The 21249-nt window shown below is 39.1% G+C and overlaps 1 protein-coding gene across 4 annotated transcripts; it reads left to right on the forward strand.

The window, feature by feature from the left end:
* Window positions 1-1868: 1868 nt before the first annotated feature.
* zgc:66447 (SLAIN motif-containing protein-like) lies at window positions 1869-21086 on the forward strand. 4 transcript variants are annotated; one of them, XM_060884818.1, is made up of 11 exons: window positions 1869-2080; window positions 2466-2508; window positions 4643-5181; window positions 10213-10352; window positions 12805-12936; window positions 14400-14540; window positions 15922-16206; window positions 16962-17102; window positions 19420-19717; window positions 20211-20297; window positions 20477-21086. In XM_060884818.1, the coding sequence occupies exons 3-10, from the start codon at window positions 4652-4654 to the stop codon at window positions 20254-20256; spliced, it is 1713 nt and encodes a 570-aa protein (XP_060740801.1). In that variant the 5' UTR covers window positions 1869-2080; window positions 2466-2508; window positions 4643-4651; the 3' UTR covers window positions 20257-20297; window positions 20477-21086. The 4 variants fall into 4 exon arrangements, with proteins under 4 accessions (XP_060740801.1, XP_060740800.1, XP_060740798.1 ...); XM_060884817.1 differs by having other exon boundaries at window positions 20211-21086; XM_060884815.1 differs by lacking the exon at window positions 20211-20297 and having other exon boundaries at window positions 1870-2080.
* The last annotated feature ends 163 nt before the right edge of the window (window positions 21087-21249 follow it).

The following is a 21249-nucleotide window of genomic DNA, read 5'->3' on the forward strand; positions in this document are numbered from 1 at the left end:
TGTAAACTGCATGTGTGCAAACAGAGTAAGACATGGAATGACAGATACATGTGCAAGACAGACAGCACAACACTATAAATTGTGGACACAGAGCAGCACCACACTAATACACATTTCTGAAGTTGAGTAAAATGGGCAGTTAGTTGGAGATTGTAGCAGTATTAAAAAATTACTAAAAAAAATGCAGTGGGAGTCCAAAGATGTACAGTTGAATATGCCTGAGTATGTGTTACACAGCCTGGTTGTGAGGGCCAGAATACTGAATACCTTTTTCACCAGATGGCAGGAGGGTGCAGAGTGTGTTTAGTGGTGTGGGGGGTCATCCACAATGCTGTTGGCTTTTCTGATGCAATATGTGGTGAAATGTGTGATAAATGTCATGGAGGAAAAGGAGACTCCGATTATTCTCAGCTGTCATCAATATTTTCTGCAGGATCATGCGGTCCTAAACAGTACAATTTCCAAACTAGGCAGTAATGCAGCTCCTCAGGATGCTCCTCATAGTCCCTCTGTAAAACATGGTCAGGACTGGAGGTGGTAGATGGGCTTTCCTCAGGCTTTGCAGAAAGTAGAGGTGCTTCAGGTGATGATCACCAGACTAGACAGACCAGTTGGTTTAGGGACTGATTGAGGGACAAGTTGAGGTTCTCTGCCAGGGGAACGCCATGAAATTTGGTGCTCTTGACAATCTTGAGGCATGTTGGCACAATGGCTATTTAGGGAAATGCCGAAGACGTAACTGAAAACATCTGTTAGTTGTTCTGCACATTAGGAATGTTGTCTGTCCAGCAGCCTGCCTGGATTAAAAACTGGTAGAGTTTTCCACAGCTATGGTAAAACAAAGCACATCATCATTGGGAGGATGGGTTGTCTTCCTCGTCACCTCAAGTGTAGAAATAATTCAGTGCATCTGGAAGTGAGGCATCACTCTCACAGGCAGGTGAAATTGTCTTGTAGTTATGATCTCTATTGTTTGCATGCTTCCTGAATATGTACCAGTTAGCATACTCAAAAATAGTCGTTAGCAGAGTTGTCTCCTGTATGCCAGCATAGTTTTCCGACCCAGAAGTTAATTTCTGTTACACTTACCTTACAGCAGCTATAAACAGTCATTTTCTGGTATAGGAATAGAAATTACGTACAAGAAAAAAAGGCTTCTTGTTATTGACACTGAAAATCAGAAAACTCTGTGAGGACTCGAGTCGAAACAGTTAAAAACAGCGATGTGTTATTCTGAGGACAACTATCTCCTCATCAATACACAATTGCTGGACTGTGTATTTATAATCACACCCTCCAGTGTCACCCAAATGAGGATGAGGTTCTCTTTTAAGTTTGGTTCCTCTCAAGGTTTCTTCCTCTTCCATCTAAGGGAGTTTTTCCTTGTTACAGTCGCCTCAGTCACCTCAGGCTTGTTCATTGGGATAAATACAAACACATTTAAATAGAAGTCTAATATTAACCTTGAATTTTTGTATTATATTAATCTTTGTATTTTTTTTGTATTATGATTATTATGTTCTGTAAAGCTGCTTTGTGACAATGTCCATTGTTAAAAGCGCTATACAATTACATTTTAATTGAATTATTCACTAAAAAATTAAAACGTGTAGTGGTAGGCTGATTTCTGTGGTATGAGTGGTTCACTATTTACAGTTTTCTATTAGCACTGAGCATAGAGCTCAAATTATCCAGCAAGGAGCGCTAAATCCCAATACAACACAACGTGCGTTTTTTGTGACGTTCTAGGTTGGCTAGGATTGGCTAATAGAGAAAGACTGCTTGTGATTGGAAACTACTGGCCAATGATATTGTAGATAGCGAGTTCTATTCAAGCCGTACGATCCAAAGGTAACGGCGATGTATGTAGTTACCTCCACAGACAGGGGGGCGGGACCTTTCATGTGATTGGTCTAGAGTCGGGCTACTCGGCGCTTCACAACAAACTGGTTAGCCCAGGGAATTACCTAGCTAGGCAGCTAACCGGCGAAGGTTGCAGCAAGAAAATCGACCACTGGGAACAGAAAGTAGTTATTCAGTAAATAAATGTTGATATAAATGTTGCTGTCGGTAATTTAAGGTACGTTCTTTATTATTGGTTATAGACTGGGAAACACGTAGCTAACTGTTTACCCGGCAACAGTGCTAGCTGTCTGTTTAGCTAACGGCCCCTTTTATCTTTAGCTTGTTTTTTCGTTGCTAGGTAGCGGTGTACACCGACTCGATGTTTATTTTAATAGAATTCTCGACAATATAAGACTTCAGACAAATATCAACGACGTGCAATGTACAGGTTACTAGAATACATGTAACATGAGAAGCAGTTTTGCGGCTTTCCTGGTCTTCACCAGTATTTACAGACTTAGGTTAGCTTAGCTGTGTTAGAGACACGTTTGCTTGACCTACGTGCAGATATAAGGAGCTGGGGAAAGACATTCCATATTAATCCGATTTTGTTTCTATAGCAACAGCTACACCACAGAGGACTTTGCGTTTTACGGTTTCCAGGTAACCTGACATGCTGTGCATTATCATTATTATTATTATTATTATTGTTATTATTATTATTATTACTACTAACTTAGAGTTCAAGTAATGAGTTACATAATTTTTACATAAAAAATACATAATTAGCTATAGATGGTTAAAACCGTATGACGTGTCATTCATTAATAAATGAATAGTGGTAATTGGTCACATTTATTACATAATCTCACAATAATTAATCTCAGGTTTGTGACTGGACTCATTACATCACAGTGCCGATTATTTCTGTGTAACTTCTTACCCTGTCATGGTTTATTTCTTACTTAATGTTAAACACATTAGACACTGAGAAAGTGAACACGAAATGCTTTAAATATCAAATGCTTGTACAGCAGGTAACAATGGCCTTGGCTTAAAGTCAAGTGAGCATCATTAATGTACCATGTATTACAGTGATTCATAATTTCCAGACTATCTACAGCATAAACCCTGCCCTTTTCAACAAATACCAGCCCTAACATGCACTGTTATCAAAGCTAACAACAGAACAAAGACATCTAGCCCAATATGAATGTAATAGGACATAATAGGATTTTTTTGTCTTTATGCTTTTTGGTTACGCACAGAACTGATGTGAACTTCAAAGAGAGCAACTTTTTTTGAAAGATGATAGAACACAAACTTACAATACATTGTTGAATTTCTCCAGCTGAATTCAAAACTCAGCAAGAAAGTTTGACATTTGATTGGACAGGACTCCCTGAACCTTAAATAGTTTCCATTAAAAGCCTCAATTGAACACGTGTTGAACATGCACAATCCCTGCACATGTTTTAATCAGATAGATTAGGGGTAGGGATTTTGTTTTCATTTCTCTCTTAGTTTTTCTTCAGGGTAGGACGGTATCTCTACTTTCCAGTTTACTTGCAAATCATTTCCATTTTCAATCCTACTGAATTCATGAAACCTTCTCTTGCTCCTTTACAGCCTAACCCTACACTTTTGTGGCTTTTATTCTCTTATGGGGTGGAATCTAAAGCTATGTGGTTAAACACAAATGAAATAATGCACCAATCCATGGCAATGTTGTTTGTTTCACATTGTTCCATGCTAGTCTTTGTACTAGCTTCACAGGCAGATTAGCAAAGCAGGCTAACTTTAGTAGCTGTGGACGCTAAACAGTAGCGCCAACAATCTCTGCTACTTCCTTCCAGGCTTTATTTTTGTTCCTCCCCACATATAATGAGAGGTTGTATAGGACAGGATGAGGTGAAACCATGCTCATTTGCAAGTGCTTATTTAGTTGCCAGAAAGATTTGCAAAAGCGCTAAAGCACTCCGAGTCAAGTTGATTTAAACAATGGCATTCAGATCATATGCAGAAGTATCGTTGTCATTGCTTCCCTAATATGTTAATGTTCTAGGAGTTGCAGTAGTTTTCTGTAGATGTATAGTGATCGACACTAGCAGAGTGCTTTAAGTGTCTGTCCTTCTTTTACTAGCTTGTACTATGGAAATGCAGTGTGGTTGATCGAGCAGCTTTTATATGTCTTGCTTATTTAAGATTTACATCCAGGTAAATTGAGAGTCATCTCAATCTTTATAACATGTTTTACCCTCAGCTTATAACTAAGAATATTTTCAGTTTTAGAAGTCTACACAAGAGTCATTCTTTTAATCCTTAGGTTTATCCATACCAACCCTGAGGCGCATGTCAAATTACATGCTCATGCACTGTTTTACAGTATTTTGTAGTATAAATAGTGTAAGTAGTGTGTCTAGTGTGATGCACTGGTGCATGCGACATCATTTGTCATTGACCGGGAAATATAAGATGTTTTTTAATAGTTCTAATAATTACATGTAATATCTCTATTCACTAAAATATGGATGTACTGAAAGAGGACATAGAGTTAATTGGTGCAAGAGTAGAGGATGCTAGGTGGAAGTTAGGTGGAAACCCCTAACAGGAAAAAGTAGAAGAAGACGATTTCTGTTTACTAAACCACAATAGTCTTGAGACCCTTCTAAAGTTTATACACTAGATGATAGTTACATAGTGTATAGTGTATGTGTTTAATATGCCATTTGGGACGCAGCTCTGGTACTTAGGATTAAAATTACACATGCACTGAACTTGTGTTTCTACCCTACAGAGCAGGAGAATGGTGGTTCCTGACAGTGGAAGCGGAGCTCAGCAGGCAGACAGGGGCACAGTGTCGGGGTTTGTAGACGAACAGGACGGCGTGGAGCTGGAGGAGGTCCGCAAGTTGCGTGAACTGGTGCGGCGTCTCGAAGTGCAGAACGAAAGCCTGCGCAACCGGGGCAACACTCAGCATCACAACATGAATGATAACGAGAGAACACTGTGCGAGGACACTGGAACCAGCTCAGCAACAGACGTCCAGACTTTGTCTCCTCCTCAGGAAAGTGTCATCAAAGACATGTCTCCTCTTTCTGAAGCCACGAGGCTAGAGGATGACGAGGAGATGGAACAGCACAGCCCAGTTTTTAATCTCCATTGTGTCTCTGCAACAGGGCACACTCAAGAACACACACACACTAGCTCTTCTCCCGATAGCTATGACTTCGAGACAGTCTGTGGGAGCGATGCAGGTGTGGACCAGTCCGCGCTGGACGAGGTGGATGTGCTCGATTTGGATGACTGTGCTGATATTGGTGACGAGGACTGCTGGTATGTTTCTGGTGTTTTTTATTTTGCGGTATTAGTTTCGCCTTAACAAACATTAAACCAGCTGTTCTAAAAAAGTGGTGTAATGTTTCAAATAGAAACAATTACAGGTATCCATTTATGCACCGGAGTCTGATCAATCACTAGCCGTGTGTGTCTTTTCGTGTTTACATTGTGAACATTTTGTTTTCAGCTTATTCCTCATGACCGACTAAATTCTCCATGCTGGAAAAAGCATCCAGTAACTTCAGAAGCAGATTTATTAATGCCACTACTGAAATATAGGTCATGTTTTGCACTGCACATTCAGAAGCAAAAACCGGCTTAAACAGGAACTTCAAGGACATCACTGATTCAATTGACAACAATAGCTATGTCCCAAATGACATACTATGCACTATGCAGGTCCTCCAGGATTTCACAGAGGGTTTTTTTAAGTGTTGCAGCCAAAAATGTTTGACGCTACTTTAGATTTTTCATGGCAAACTACTCGAATATGCAAAAATGTAAGCAAGGTTTCTCCTTTATACTACCACCAGTTGTTTTATTTACTTTATATAACCGTACTCATGATCAACACACTTGAATGGAAGAAGGCTTTGGCTGAATATTTGTTGTGATTACATCTAATGACACGTCCTTGTCCAAATCTAAAGAAAATCTATGAATTTTAGAAGTGCAGTGAAGTATCGTCTCAAATGGAACGCTAAGGTTTTTTACCAACTGGAAGTATAAAGCCTTTCCCAGTCTATGGAGGTAGATGTCTGATGCATATAATCCGACGTCCCTAGCTTCAGGACTCTGTAAAAACTTGCAAATGAAATCCCACAATGTCTGCTAATTTAAAAGACGGTTATTTATCATGTTAAAAATGTGTTGCCTGGCCAACTTTTCCTTTTCCAGGCTCAGTGCCTCTTAGCTATGCCCCTGTTCCACTGTGTGAGCAAAGCTGTGTATGAAGTTTACAACAGTCCTCACTTTTTTTTTTAAATTAATTAATTTATTTTTTTCAGTTCAGTAAGTGCATCATCTGTGTACTTGAAGTGCACTTAATGTTTTTTGTGGGAACACACTACTTGCACTATTTATACTATGAAAGGGCATAGGTTAGTGCATAATTAAGCAATTTGGGACGCATCCAATGTCAAATTATTGTTATGCCACGATTAAACAAGGTTTAGAAAATCTGCACACTGTCATGTTTGCTGGAATAAACAGCAGCAACAGTCTATAATATTCTGTGTTTTAAACCTCTGTGTTTGTTTTGAGCATTCACAACTGTGTATGTTGTATTATAGGGTGTATCACAATCGCTCCATTCAGGCTGAACATTCTCAACAGGAACTCTTGTTTGTTTATGTAAAAATGTATTCAGCCATTTAAAGAAATGTTGGTGTACTGTACAGTATCTTGCAACGAAACTGTCTGTGCACACAAAATGGTCGTAAACCAGATGCCACTCTTCTGCTGTGCTTTACATATCCCCCCTCTGGTTTCCTCTGTCAGTCCAAGGATTGGCAGTCTGGCACTTCTAAATTGTGTGTGTGCCCCCTATGACATGTTGGCACACTGGCCAGGATGCTGCCCTCTCTGTGCTTCAAGTTTTCTGAAGTAGACTTACTCCAGGCTCAACCCTGTGTAGGATAAGCCTTACAGAAAATAGATGGATGGATATGACCTGAGAAATGTGTCTTCTGTAATGTGGGAAATTCACATAAAACCAATTAAATAAAGCACAAACACGTTTCTGTCGTGGCCATGAACCAGCACTGGGACCTCGGAGGTTCGATTGTTTATGCTATGCAAATATCAACTATCCAAAAGGCTTTTATTTGTGTTGTCAGCATTTATAATCTAATGTCTGTTCTGTAAGAGAGGTGAAAAGCCGTTCCTCAGTCTGAGAGTGCAGGCAGAAATGGCCCTGAAGTACCTCCTGGAAGTGCAAACAATTGATGGCACTTGGTAAAAGAGCTCTTTGCACATGGTGGTAGCTTTCCTCAGATAGCACACGAGACACAGAGAGATCTCATCCAAGGCTGGAAGTGACTAACTGCAGATCTTTCTTGGCTATTAATGTGCAGTTTGTATTAAAGGTTTACTATTTGAAATGGAAGTAAAAAAAACATCACCATGGAAGTAATCAACTGTATAAGAACTATGTGGTTTATGTAAAATGATGTAATTATGGTAGTAGTTTGGAAGTAATTATGATCAATTTGAGGGGCCATGGTGGCTTAGTGGTGAGCATGATTGCCTCGTACCTCCCGGGCAGGGGGTGTGATTCCTGTCTCTACCCTGAATGCACAGCTTGTATGCTATGCTCTTCCTGTGCTTCAGGGGTTTCCTCTGGGTACTCTGGTTTCCTCCCCAGAAAAAAAACATGTGGTGTGGGAAGACTGGCATCTCTAAATTCTCTAGAATGTATGTTGATGTGTGTGTGATTGTGCTCAGTGATTTAAACCCTGACCAGGGTGTCCCCCTGTCTTGTGTCCTAGATTCCCTGGGCACGATTCCAGGTTCTGATGCAGCTGATAAATAGCGGGTATAATTATCAGGTTATACATTGCAGCTTACATATCTGATTGATATGGCGATATCTGAAGTCTGAGCAGTGTCTCATCATATAGCTGGCTAAGATCCGTGCTCCTCAGTACCGGGCTTGTTGCAGCGTTGATATTGAAGGCATTTGTGATGCACTGCTGTGCTTGTGGCTGTTCTTTCATTTCTTCTGCCTGTCTGCACATCAGAATCTATCCCGGAGGATAGTGAATGGGACTGGTTTGCATTAAGCAAACCGCTGCTCCTGTCTTTTGTTTAAGTCTTGCTGCCGTCGTTTCTCAGAGTAAAATTGAAAAGTGTTGTTAAAAACAGCATTGCTGTTAAAGTGATACAACTGTGGCAGTGAATTGACTGCCTGCTTTAAGAAACGTTATGAAAGGCAGTTTGTGTTTGAATGTTTGTTTCTCTCTGTGCTCTTCCTGCTGTTATGTCATGACAGATTATATTTCATCTCAGGCAGAAGGTATGCTTATCCAGCCAATTTTATTCAAGCAGTAGAAAAACTGCTGAAACAAAAGCTGAAGAATTGCTATCAAGTTGTAGACATGACGTGACGTTAGGGGAAAATCATTACAATTTAGCCCCATTCATTAATTAATTTACATATGGAAGATGATCTATATAAGTGGATGTCTAAAACATTTTTTACTTTATATGGCAAGGTTTATTGTGAAGAGATCATTGTAAATCTCAGTCAGATGGTAAAATGCTTTCTGTTTTTATGTAACTGTATACATATATGAAGTGTGATGTATCACACAGATGTAAACCAGTGATACCTTGGGTTAGGGATTGCCTATGAATTGTCTGAGATGGTCAAATTAAACATAAATAATGTGTATGAGACTTATTAAGACCAGTAGTCTGTCTGGTGGTCTGTAGTAGAAAATGGTATGTACCAGTAATGCTTTTTTTTTCCATATGGTTGCTTAATACAGACTATTCTAACCCACGGTTTATCCTGCTTGGGTATTCAGGGTTGTTATAAGCTCTGGGCTTGGCAGTAAGATGGCCATACTAAACACTCATGTGATCCTGCTTATGCAAAAGCAGCGGTGACTCAACGAGGGGCTTTATGTTCAACTATGTAGAATCTGATCACGTGGGGAAATAGGAAAGCCTGCTGAATCCTGACAAACTTTAGAAAAAGCAACACCGAGTTTATTAGCTGATATCCTTAACTGGATCTGGGAGTTGAAGGTCATATTATTTCCTTTGTGTCTCTATTTTTGGGTTGTTTACTCTGTCCATAGCATTTAAACGTTACATGAACTTTTCTCTCTGTAGTGCGACAAAGGCTTACAATAGATTCGCTCAGTGTTTACGTTTGAGCAGTAGTAATTGTGCAGATCAGAGGAGCTGTACCGCCTCCTCTTCTGCCTGTGGGCTTTGTCTGATAAGATTAAAGCGAGAGCCAAGAGAAAGTGTTGATTGTTGGGTAACTGGGCCATCTGAGGCATAGGCTGTTGGCTTTTAAGCACAGCGCTGAAGGTGATCATAGACCTGCATTTACATTTACATTTACAGCAACAGGTAGACACACTTATTCAGAGAAATTTAAAATTTTTTGATTGTGCTTGAGAGATGATTGAGCAAAATAAGTACTTCATGCTTATGCCACTATTCTATGCTATTTTGTAGTAGAAATAGTAGTGAGTATTGTGTTTACGGTGAAAAATTCCCCCTAAGAAGAAGTGCACTTCAGGCACCAGCATAATGCACTTATTCAAGTGAAAAAGTCAAGTGTGGAATGTTGGACTCTTCTTTCTTAGCGGAAGAAGGATAGGGCTTCCAGGCACTGACACTTAAAAAAGATGCCGATTGACACTCTAGTGGACAAGACATCTTACAAAGGTCTTTTAAATTAGCTCACATTATGTGATTTCTAATAATCCACCATATTTTGATCAATTCTGTGATAGCATTTGAAAGCAGCATTAGATTTTATGAACATGTTCTGTTTTGCATGGAAGCTTCTGTCAATAGGTTTGTTTTCTCTTCAATCTGAGCTGTTGAATGTTATTTTTACATCTATACTGTGTTTTTATCTGTGTTTTTCAAACGTGAACACAAAAAAAGATGACTCTTTAGCTGTAGGTGTGTTTTTTTGGCTCTGTCTGTGAGGCACGCGTATCATTTATATCGTGAGACATTCTTCGACTTAGCCTTGGGTTGTAAGTGATCACTGTGAAATCGCTGATCATCAGAAATCTGAGACAAACCTGTTCTCATGAGACTGTTTTTTCAGCTTGGGTGATCATGGGTGTAGTGTTTTTTTTTGTTTTGTATTAGAAGCGTGTGAAAAGCTGGATGTCTTCAAATGTGAAGGATTTGACCACTGTCTGCACACTTCTGTTTTTTTTTCATGAGCCTTATTTGATGTACACACACCTGATGATAAGCATGTATACTTGTCCATTTAATTATAACACAGCTCTCTCTCTTTCTCTTTTTCTCTTTCTCTCTTACACGTAGGTTGTACGTGTCTCCAAAGAAGCAGGTACAAACAGAGCAGGGCCCGGAGTCTCCTCTGAAATGGTGCCGGAAGGTGCTTGATCACCCGAGCCCTGAGACCGAGGTGGCTTGCAGGACACTTCTGAATCGTCTGGATCAAAGTATGCATTACGCACCTTGACATTGTGTGTACACATTTACTTTTAGACAAGTACACACTAACACACAAGATGGTATGTCTGTGTACAGAGAGATATGGAACAGGGGCTGAGATGGAACAGGGGATTCTTGCCTTATATTTACAAAGAAGCAAATTAATTTTGTTTCTTGTAGGTCAGTATGAGTAACAGTTAACGTAGGATTTTGAAAATGCAATGCAGTTTGCGTTTGAGGAACCCAGCTTGTTTGAAAATGGTGCAACTTAAGAGAACAGACCATAAGAGAGAACTATTCTGTACTGTCTGTCTGCAGAACGAGGTGTTATTTCTGTGTTTATTACTGTGTTTGTGTAGCTACATGGGGTGTGTGTGTTTACAGCTGAGCATGTTCCACTGAAGCTTCCTGTTGTATGGAGCTTGCTTTCTTTACTCTAGTGTTACAAAGGCTTATCTCACACTTGAAATATTTAACTCTAGGTCATTGTAAACAGAATCCTGGTTTTATCTTGTTTCATGTTTCACAATGCTCATACTTTACTAACAACAAATCCTGCCTATTTGCAATCTGGCATTTCACATGGTATATTCCTAAACTCTGGATTAATGTTTTTTAATGTATTTGCATATTAGCTCCATCAGCAGCCACGATTAGATAAATACACCATTAACCCATTTTAAATAACAGCCAGTCTCACGCCTTTGCATTAGTAAGGAAAAAAGTGTCACTGCATAAATCCTCCGTGGCTGTTTTTAAGCCTCCTGAGATGTACAAAGGCAAGACGAGAAAGGGAAAAAAAACAAGAAACAAAAAAAGGAAAATGAAGAGGAGCAAATGATCTGTATTTTTTTTTTAACCATGGAAAGATGTGTTTAATAGTACAATAGTGTCATTATTTACACCTTGGAAATTATGGATTGTTTCCATGGATTGTTTCATCAATGGTGCCTTTTCATGTCTACCGGCACATTTAGTGACTTGATACACCATATTCAAATTACATGAACAATGTTCATGTTTTTAGTGAACGCTTTGATAGGCCAGGCTCGCGATTATAGCCGTGAAATTCAGAGCATGATTTGCTATCTCCATGTAGAAAGTGATGATAAATCCAATTGTGAATTACAGATTGACACGTTCCTCTACACAGGGTTAAAAGCGAGGTTTAGAACGCTGATAATCCAAGGCGTTGTGAAAGCATTGTGAAAAACCCTGTAAAAGAAAGGATCAGCTTGCATCTTTATGAAGCCTTTAAGACATGACAGGAAGAAAGAAACGACAGGCGCTAATTCAAGATAACAGTACCTTCTCCTTTGCTTGGAAAATGCTTCACATTTTTAATGCAGTATAACAGTATATACAGTATAAAATTTACTGAATTGTAATTGGTGCCTACAGTTAAAATTGCATTTATTGATTCCATTCCAAGTTCAACTGCTGTAAATGATAAACAAACTTAAAGGCTTAATACCATTTTTATACGTTTTTGTTCATGGCCTGCTGACTCTACAGTCCTAGGCATTTTATATATAAAAGAACATCTAATATATAAAAGAACATCTAATATATAAAAAGGTTACTTTATTTCCTGGACAAGTGCAGGCCTGAGTATGAGTTGTGTTCACGAGAATCAAGGCACAGGTCCATGGTAATCTAATTCAGACCCCCTCTTACAGGTAGTCTCAGGTTTATCACCCTGATGCATTTCCTGGTCCACACCACTGCTTTGACTTTACCAGCTTTTCATGTGAACCTTCTGTGAGTCCTTAACAGGCTACATGCTAGAGAAAGTGAATGTCCCACGTACCTTTCGATTAGAATTTATTTTTGGAAATACAGCATTAGTGATTATAAGTTAAAAAGGGGAAATACGTAAATACATTTACCTTACGGGATGTGTTAGCCTAGTGGTTCATGTACTGGACTGCTAACTGAGATATAATCCCAGGTCCACCAGGCTGCCACTGCTGGGGCCCTGACCAAGGCCTTTAACGCTCAATTTCTCAGCTGTATAAAATGAGATAATAATGTAGGTGGCTGTTAATAGGGGCGTCTGCCAAATGCCATAAATGTACATGAATTGTACGTTAATAAGGGTGTCTCCTCGCTTGACTGCCCTTGCTCCAACACACATTGATCTCTCTCAGCAACAAGGTGTTTCAGCCTGCAGAAAACAAATGTTTGTTTGTTTTTCACACCATTTTGTGTGTGTGTGTGTGTGTGTGTGTGTGTGTGTGTGTGTGTGTGTGTGTGTGTGTGTGTGTGTGTGTGTGTGTGTGTGTGTGTGTGTGTGTGTGTGTGTGCTAAATCAGGCATTTTTGAAATACACAAACCAGCACATCTTTTCATATTAAAGTGACCGTTAAGTGTATACAGTGAGCAGCAGTGCCTAAAAAACATGTTATGCTCATTCAGATGCAAAATTATATGCCACCTCTCCCTTTGTTTCTCCCATAGGCTCGAGATGGAGGAACATGTACAGCAGCCCATCGCAAACCTCTGCGGGCTCATTAGCCGAAGCCAGCTCGTCTTATTCCCCTGGGTACCACAAATCAACTAACAAAACCCTACTAACCTGTGGCAGCTCAGGTACGGCATGACATTAACACAAACGCTGCTCCTGCTTTCGTAAAAACGTGCATTTTAAAGTTTCTCGCACTATAAAAACACAAAACATGCATCGGTGTGTTTTGTGATCACTTTATGGGTGTCTCGTATAGCTGCTAAGGTTTGTTTTTCTTCCCATTTCTGTGTATTTATGTGATGTCATGCATGGGGTGTGTGCTGAATGTTTGCCATTAGAGAACTTATGTTGACTGAGTAAATAACAAATTCGAAAAAATGGCAAGTAAAAGTTAAAGCATTTGAAGGGAAGGACTTCAGGTGACAAGTATCTGTAGCATAGTATCTGCTAACTTTTTTTTTTTTTTTACTCTGAAGATCATTTGTTAAAAGGGACATGTCTGCTACATTTTAGGCACATGAAATATTCTATATGATCTAGAATTCTTTTAAACAATGATTTATTTACGTTTGGATTTCCTCGATGTAGAGTTTTACTTTTGTATTTCGGCTTCAAATTCCATAAAAGGTACATGAAAGCATCTTAAACAAAATGAGTAAGAATCATAAACTTTTAGTCACAGAGCTTATTACAATAATCTACAATATCAAAAGGAAAAAAATCCTTCAGCGTAAGGCAAACAAGGCAATGATCACTTCTGAGTATGATTACAGAATCCCTCCATCACTCTACTACTAATTAAATACAACAGACTCTGTAACTATTAAGAACTAATAACTAAAGATATGTCATTATATAGTGAACGGCTTATGATTTTATAAAATTAAATTCATTTTTAAAAATCTTTACAAAGCAAATTAAATACAACATTCTGTTATTGTGTGCTGTTTGCTTCAGCAAGTCATTTCCCATAGTGATGGTGCAGTTGTCTCCTTGCACATGAAGGCCATATAAATCTTCATCAAATTACCTCTCTGAGACTGGCAGCTTCCTCATAAACCCTCGATCACATACAAGTTTTCGACACCCTGTGGCTCACTCACTATGTAGTAATCAGCATGTGCGAGTGTGAGTGTCAGTGATTTTGAAGCTCTTCACACATGTGCGCAAGATGGAGATTTTATTTAACTACAAAATGAAAAATGAAGAACAAAAAATGCAGTTTTAATCAAATTCTTCGTATCATAACACACTTTATCTTTCCTGTAGGTGTGTTTAACCTGTTAAATTTATATTTAATAATTTGCTGCATTCAGACGCTGCATCCAGTGATTTCACCAATTTTTTGACTGACATGACCCCCAAGTTAGAAACTCTAGGCATAAAGAAAATCCAGAGCTTTCAGCTCATAATTCAGATTGTGCCATTCATGTGCATTTAACTTATAAATTCGTAAAAAGAAGTGCTGGGCGAGTTCAAGTAGAACTGTTTGTGTGTATGGATTTGAATGAGGTCTTGACATGGCGCTTTACTTGAGTGTAATTACAGACCTTCTGTTTCTGCATGTTTTGATGTTTTACGATTGTAGGTTACATGAGCATGCACTCGGCGCTGAGCTCCCAGTCGTCCATCGACAGCGAGCTGAGCACGTCGGACGATTCCATCTCAATGGGTTACAAGCTGCAGGACCTGACAGACGTGCAGATCATGGCTCGGCTGCAGGAGGAGAGTGAGTGGATATGCAAGTAATATATGTGTATCATGTATCTAAAACAGGCTTCAAAGTAAAGAAACATGTGAGTGCAGCTTCTTCAGTGGATTACCCAATCACTAACCTACTATTGCTACTTGACAAGTAAATCGTGTGTGCTTGTTTAAATGTCATTTTCATTTTCTAAGCAGTCTTGGAATATTTCTGTATATTCACATCATGGTACAAAGCGAAAGGGAACTGTTTTATTTTTTTTTCTCAAAACTCTGTTTTGATGAACTGATTTTACACAAAGTCCAAATTTCAGTCCGTACAAAAAAACTTCGCCTTCACCCGTCCTGGTGTAGCGACTGTGGAAATTGCCCACTGTTCTGTGGGTGTAAACTTTTGAACAGGATGATCAGTGTACATTATTATCTTATTTAAATGTCTTATTTTTTTATTTTTCTTATTTAGTATTATCCTCCAGAAGCTTCACAAGTGTAAACTAGCTTACCGTGTCCGACTCTTCACCAAGCCCTTTGTTTATCTGTTGTTTAGAAAATGAAAATCGTCCTTTTGTTTTGTTTTTTCCCTTTCATACTCTATGAACCTCCCCAACAGGGATTTTATATTGAGAGCGCTGCAAGGCCCCGACTTTGTGAATTAACAGGAGGATGATTTTGATTGACATGAAGTTGCTTCATATCAGTGAGTGGTGCCTCTAGCATTCCACTGGACAATAATCAGTTTTCCTGCTGCCTAAGTGAAGCGTTCTGTAAGAATTTGGTGTTTTTATATAAAATTCAGCAGTGCGTATGTGTATGATTTCACATGATTTAAAGAAGCAATGTGAGAACTTTGTGCGTTCACGTGCGTTCTACTGTCTTCACTCCTGTTGGTAGTCATTCCAACATGTTTGCATAAAGTTCACTTCACTCGACTTTGATCTCCTGTCACTTGCTGTAGACCGACACAGACACAGTTTATTGATCCCAGAGGAAATTCAAGAATTAAGAGATTAAGTGATTAGCATTAAATAGCATTAAATTGGCAAACAGGCTATAATTAGTGATACTTAAAATGATTTTGATTAAATATTTTTTAATAAAAATTAATCAAATGTAAACATTTTGTACTGCTATTCTGTTGAAGCTTTTAAAGATCAATATTTCTTTACCTTCATATGCAACTTTGAGATCTGAGTACAGGACGTGAAAATTCAAGATCTGAGAGTCAAGATTTTATTTCACATACACAGTTTACAACTAACAGTGAAAAATAAACAGGTCCTACTCAGACTGCTTATACTGTACGGAGTTAATTTACCCATGTTCATCTCTGTGGCCATGTTGTGCCTCCAGCTACTCAGTCCACCTTTATTGTGTTTTTGTTAATATCTGTAATTTTGTATTTGTAGGCCTGAGGCAAGACTACGCTTCAAGCTCGGCCTCGGCATCCCGGCGGAGCTCAGCAGCTTCACTGCACTCGTTGAGGCGAGGCACGTACAGCGATCAGGAGCTGGACTCCTACAGCTTGGAGGATGAAGAGGCAGACATCACGCCTTACACACACATCCACCGCCGTCACTCCCCTTCTCCTGGCACGTCACCTCGCTGTCCATCACCAGCTGCTGGCACACGTGTGCCCAGGTGCTCGCTTCAGGGCATGGCACCAGAGCTCCTCAAATTTACTAGGAGTGAGGGTAGGACTTAACACTACATGCATTTACAATTGCCTGGTTTTAAAAAGCCTGGCAGATATTTATTTAGAGCTTAAAGCAGCAGTGGTTTGATGTTACAAGGTATTAAGATGAATACAGTGCATGAAACCATGGATCAGTTTCCGTGAATTAGAGATTTCTACAAATTGATCCTTTAATACTTTATATTGTCAGATGTTCCTGTGTTTACAGCATGGGCCTTGTGTTACCTTAGTAGCCTACTGCAGCATACTGCGTCTTTCAGTCTAATCTCCCTCTACCACATCAGTAGCGTGTGCAATGATCACATTTATATATACTTAGAAAAGAAGAGATTAGGGAGGGAGAAGGCAGGGATTAGTTCTGAAAAACAGGAACTTTGTTGTACACTTTGCATTATGGGTAGTTGATAGTAGTGTAGCGTACAAACACTGTTCTTATTCTTTTATTTAAAACATTTAACAAACAGTTCAAAAGTACAAACATATCAGCTGCAGTGAGCTAACAATGTTGCAATTAAAGTGACACACAATTAAATGAACTAAAAAACGATGGGCTATATAAGGTTGCGAAACACCCGTGAAATGTTTTTGCTTATTTTTGCTGATGGTAAAGGCACCAGGGTTTGATTCAGACACCTCTCTGAAAGCATTCCAGATGTCATTCCACCCTGCACTAATAAAAGGAAAGGTGACTGCATGTAGCCATTTTCCTTTTACAGCAAATCTGAGGGGTGTGTGTGTGTGTGTGGATTTCAGAGGAGTTAAGACACAGCATGCCTAACCTGGCCCCACGCACCAGCCTACGCTCGCTGGAGGCAGTGAGAAACAGCCGCAGCATGGAGGCTAACCTGCACAGCTCAGGCAGTCGCATGTCCCGCCTGCCCCAATCCCCCACAGGTCGGTACACAGCATCCCCTGCTGCCTCACCCTCATCCATCAGACTCTTGTGTGATTGTGCCAGATGAGTGCACGCAGAATGCAATTTCATTTGTGTTATGTAGATCGATACAAAGGAAAGGGGACGTCAGTCCGTCAGTGCAGCTCCTCGCACAAAGCTAACTCTTAGTCTTTCTCTGGGAATGACAAAAACATATGGCCCAATCATAGATGATTCCTGGAAGGATGGCTATTGCTAAAGTATTTTGTTTTGTTTTCCTTTTACACTCCTATACAACATTCATGAAACACAAAAGCTGCCTTTAAAAACATCATATTAATGTTGGACATACGGCCAGAAGCAGAAAGGCACAAAAACACACCAAGCCTGGAAGGTTTTACTCTAGCTCCTCACTCAAAAATCTTACCCATAAAACCCCCTCTCTGACACAACACATATATGCTTCAGGACAGTGGACATGGACATATAATTCCTAGAGAAATAATTTGGACCACTTTTCTACTCCTGTACTTTATCCAGACTCTACTCTTAAATTCAAACCACAGGTTTTCACTTAATTCTAAAACATTATTATGAGTTTATACTGTATTGTTTATATGTCAACCGTTTTTATGGTAGGTTTTTGGTCATTATCTCATTAAAAATCCTTTCCACAGTGAAGTTTGAACCTCGAACAGCCATAAAATTAAAACTACTAACTGGTGAAGTGAATAACTAATCACCTTGTTACAGTGGCACCTGTTAAGGGTGAGATTATATTAGGCAGCAGGTGAACAGTCAGTTCTCCAGTTTGATATGTTGGATACAGGAAAAATGTGCAAGTGTAAGGATCTGGGCTGCCAAAATTTGATGGCTAGATGATCTCCAAAACAGCAGGTTGTGGCGTGTTCCCCATGGTATGCATTCGTCAGTACCTAACAAAAGTGGTCCAAAGAAGGACAGCCAGATAATTGGCAGTTGGATTATGGGCGTCCAGTGCTCATCGATGCAAGTGGGGAGTGAAGGCTAGCCCATGTGTTCTGATCCCATAGAAGCACTACTGTAACACAAATAGCTGAAATGGATGATGCTGGCTATAATGATGGTACCATAACACAGTCATCATTGCCTGCTGTTCTACTCAGCCCCTACCTTCAGAGCAATGTAAGAAGGTGGCTTGGTCTGATTTATCTAGTTAATCTAGTGCATGTGGCTCACTTATCTAAAGAAGATATGACAACAGGATAGGAAGAAGGTAAGGCAGCAGAGGTGGCATGATGCTCTGAGCAATGTTTCATTGAAAACATGGGTCCTGGCATTGAGGATAAAATAGACAACCTACCTAAACATTGCTGTAGACCAAGTAACACTATTCTCTCATGCCAGTGACCTGTATTAGCAGGATAATTCTTTCTGACACACTGAAATTGTACAGCTACGATTTAAAGATCATGACAAAAAGTTCAAGGTTTGTGTATGATTGTGCCTTATGAATGTACACAATTTAAACATTCATCTGTTCCAGATTATTTTATATGGCCTTAATTCAGCTGAATCATATTTTAACTGCTTGAAAATTTGAATAGAATTAATTTGACTTTTGCAGATCAGTGGCCATGCCTGTCTCTTCTTGGTTTTCCACTTGTTTACGGGTCACAAACAGATTGTGTTTGCATTCATTTCAATGTTGGGAAACTTTGAAGAACATTCACTTACCAACATTATTTAGGAACGTTTATTTATGATATTTGATGGTGTAAAGGAAAAGCCTCAGTGTGTGTAATATTTTAGACGGTCATTTTTTATCATGAAATTGTGCAGTTGTTTATATTTATTGTTAATGTGTCGCCCTCTACTGGTGAATACAGAAACGGAATTTACTGAATTTTACTGCAACCCAGACCCAGAGCAAAAAGTATCATTTAGCAAACTATAAACAGTAAACACAAACAAAAGGCTAATGCAAGATAATGAATGAGGTCTAAGCAAGTAAAAATAATAGTAAACTGTAAGTAATGTATGCAATAATAAAGTGGGAGATGTTGCACAGTACTTTAAAATATTAATGTATTCTTGCAAGGAAAAACAAATTCTTGGTAACAGTTTAAACATCGTATGCAGTCAGAAAGTATTGTAGTAGAAGATGTGTCTGAGCTTGCAGCACAGAAGCTATACTCAGTGCCATCTTGGATCTGTGGCATCTACGTTTATGCATGCAAAACAACTTTCAAAGGCCAAAGAGAACATTTAAAAGATTTAAATTAGGAATGATAAGTATGACCACTGTCTAAACCGTACGATCTCCCTATAAGTGCTGGCTGTCAATTGCTCTTCTAGGAGTGTCCACCACCCGATTACGAGGCAGTGGCCAGTCACCGCTCTTGTTGCGGGCTCCTGTGAAAGCTCTCAGCCCTGTGGGCAGCATGGCTGCCGTGCGGCAGTCTGCAAGAGCGAATGCTGGCGCTCAGGGACATGCTTCAGGAGCACGGAGGGTGCAGTCACCAGGGCCTTCCAACGGAGCAGCTTACGGGGCAGGAAGGACCACTAGCACAGCGCCAAAACAAGCAGTAGGCAGAAGCATGACACCTACTGCTGCAGCTTCCTCAAAAAGCAGGCTTGCCCAGACCCCTAGAAGGTAGTGCTTGACTCTCATATTCTGTACTGTAATTCTTTGAAGAAGATGCACCCAGATGTTTTGTTTAGTATTTGAAATCAAAGAAATGTTTGACATTTAATTATATAGTACGAAAACAGAGGAATATCTCAGAATATATCACTACATTTTTTAGATACATGATGTCTATAAAAATGTAATGTATGGGTTTGCTCCCAAACATCTAGAAAAAACAGTAAGAAAAATCTGTACAGGCATTTATATATATATATATATATATATATATTTGTATATAATAAAGAATTTTGCAATTACAGGGACAGAAAATAATCTGTAATATCAGCTGCTTCAAATCAGGGTTTGTAATTGTTAATTAAAAAAGTAAACAGAAAAATATTATAAAAATATTTTGTGATCTCAAAGCACAATTGAGCATGAAAACATGAGCAAAAGCTATGACTGTATCAGTATTATATGGTCATATTGCTCATACTCAAAAAACCCCTACACCAAGTGTGGGTGTGTGTCCAGGTGTTAATGCAAATTACAGACGACTGTAATGTGACGGGGACAAAAATCCTTGTTCAGTTTCAGACCTAAAGTAAGTATGTATCTTTAATTTCACCTTGTGATTGAAATGATGGACATGAACATGATAAACATAATCTCTCATAATGCAGCTTTGACGTGAGCAGTTTTTCCAGCCTTTATTACTGACTCAACATAATCAAAGCTTGATTTGTATAATCAATTTCCTGTAATTATTGCATCTTCTCACAGCAGGTCTCTGGGTATGACAAAAACCTCTGGCCCGATAACAGACGATTCCTGGAAGGATGGCTGTTACTAAAGTATTTTGCCATTTTCCTATACAACATCCACAAAACACAAAAGCTGCCTTTAAAAAACATCGCAGGGACGTTGGACATATTGCCAGAAGCAGAAAGGCACAAATACACACCAAGCCTGGAAAGTTTTACTCCAGCATGAAATACCCCCCACCCCCAGTCACCCCCCCCCCAGCCAGAGAAATGCTAATGGAAAACCTTTGAGACAATTTTTTTTTTTTCTTCAAAATGATTTTTTTTTTTTTTTTTAAATTAAAATGCCAAGCTGCTTTATTTGTATAACTGGAAAGGTTGTTGGACAAAATGTGTTGTAGTGTATAAAATACCTAGAACATATGTATATGTTGTTTTAATAAGTTTTTAGGTCTTTATTCAGAACAATTGGATGCTCTCAATTTGTTCTTGAAGAAATGAAGGAAAATATGTATGAATTGTGAAATTTTATCTGACCCATGGCACAAAAATACAGTCTATGCAGTCTTCCATCTTTTCAAAAAGTAAAAAAGCTATAATAAAATTCAGATTACTGGTTTCTGCTTCAACACTCTCCAACATTTTGTGTTTTGTCTCTATTCACTATTCTGACACAGTCTCTTATAAATGGTTAGTTAATTTTCCAAATGAAGTTGTTGAAAGCCAAAACTTGAACTCTAGTTTGTAATTTGACCTTCCAAAAAATAAATCTGTCCCACTCCCCTCTATTTA

Source organism: Tachysurus vachellii, chromosome 13 (assembly GCF_030014155.1).
Source record: "Tachysurus vachellii isolate PV-2020 chromosome 13, HZAU_Pvac_v1, whole genome shotgun sequence".
Classification (NCBI taxonomy): domain Eukaryota; kingdom Metazoa; phylum Chordata; class Actinopteri; order Siluriformes; family Bagridae; genus Tachysurus; species Tachysurus vachellii.

Excerpts from the sequence above, each read along its gene's own strand:
- zgc:66447 (XM_060884815.1), top strand. The coding sequence starts at position 4,652 with ATGGTGGTTCCTGACAGTGGAAGCGGAGCTCAGCAGGCAGACAGGGGC. Across the intron at positions 5,182-10,212 it reads ATTGGTGACGAGGACTGCTG|GTTGTACGTGTCTCCAAAGA; the intron begins GTATGTTTCTGG and ends TCTTACACGTAG. Across the intron at positions 17,103-19,419 it reads CCTGCCCCAATCCCCCACAG|GAGTGTCCACCACCCGATTA; the intron begins GTCGGTACACAG and ends TTGCTCTTCTAG.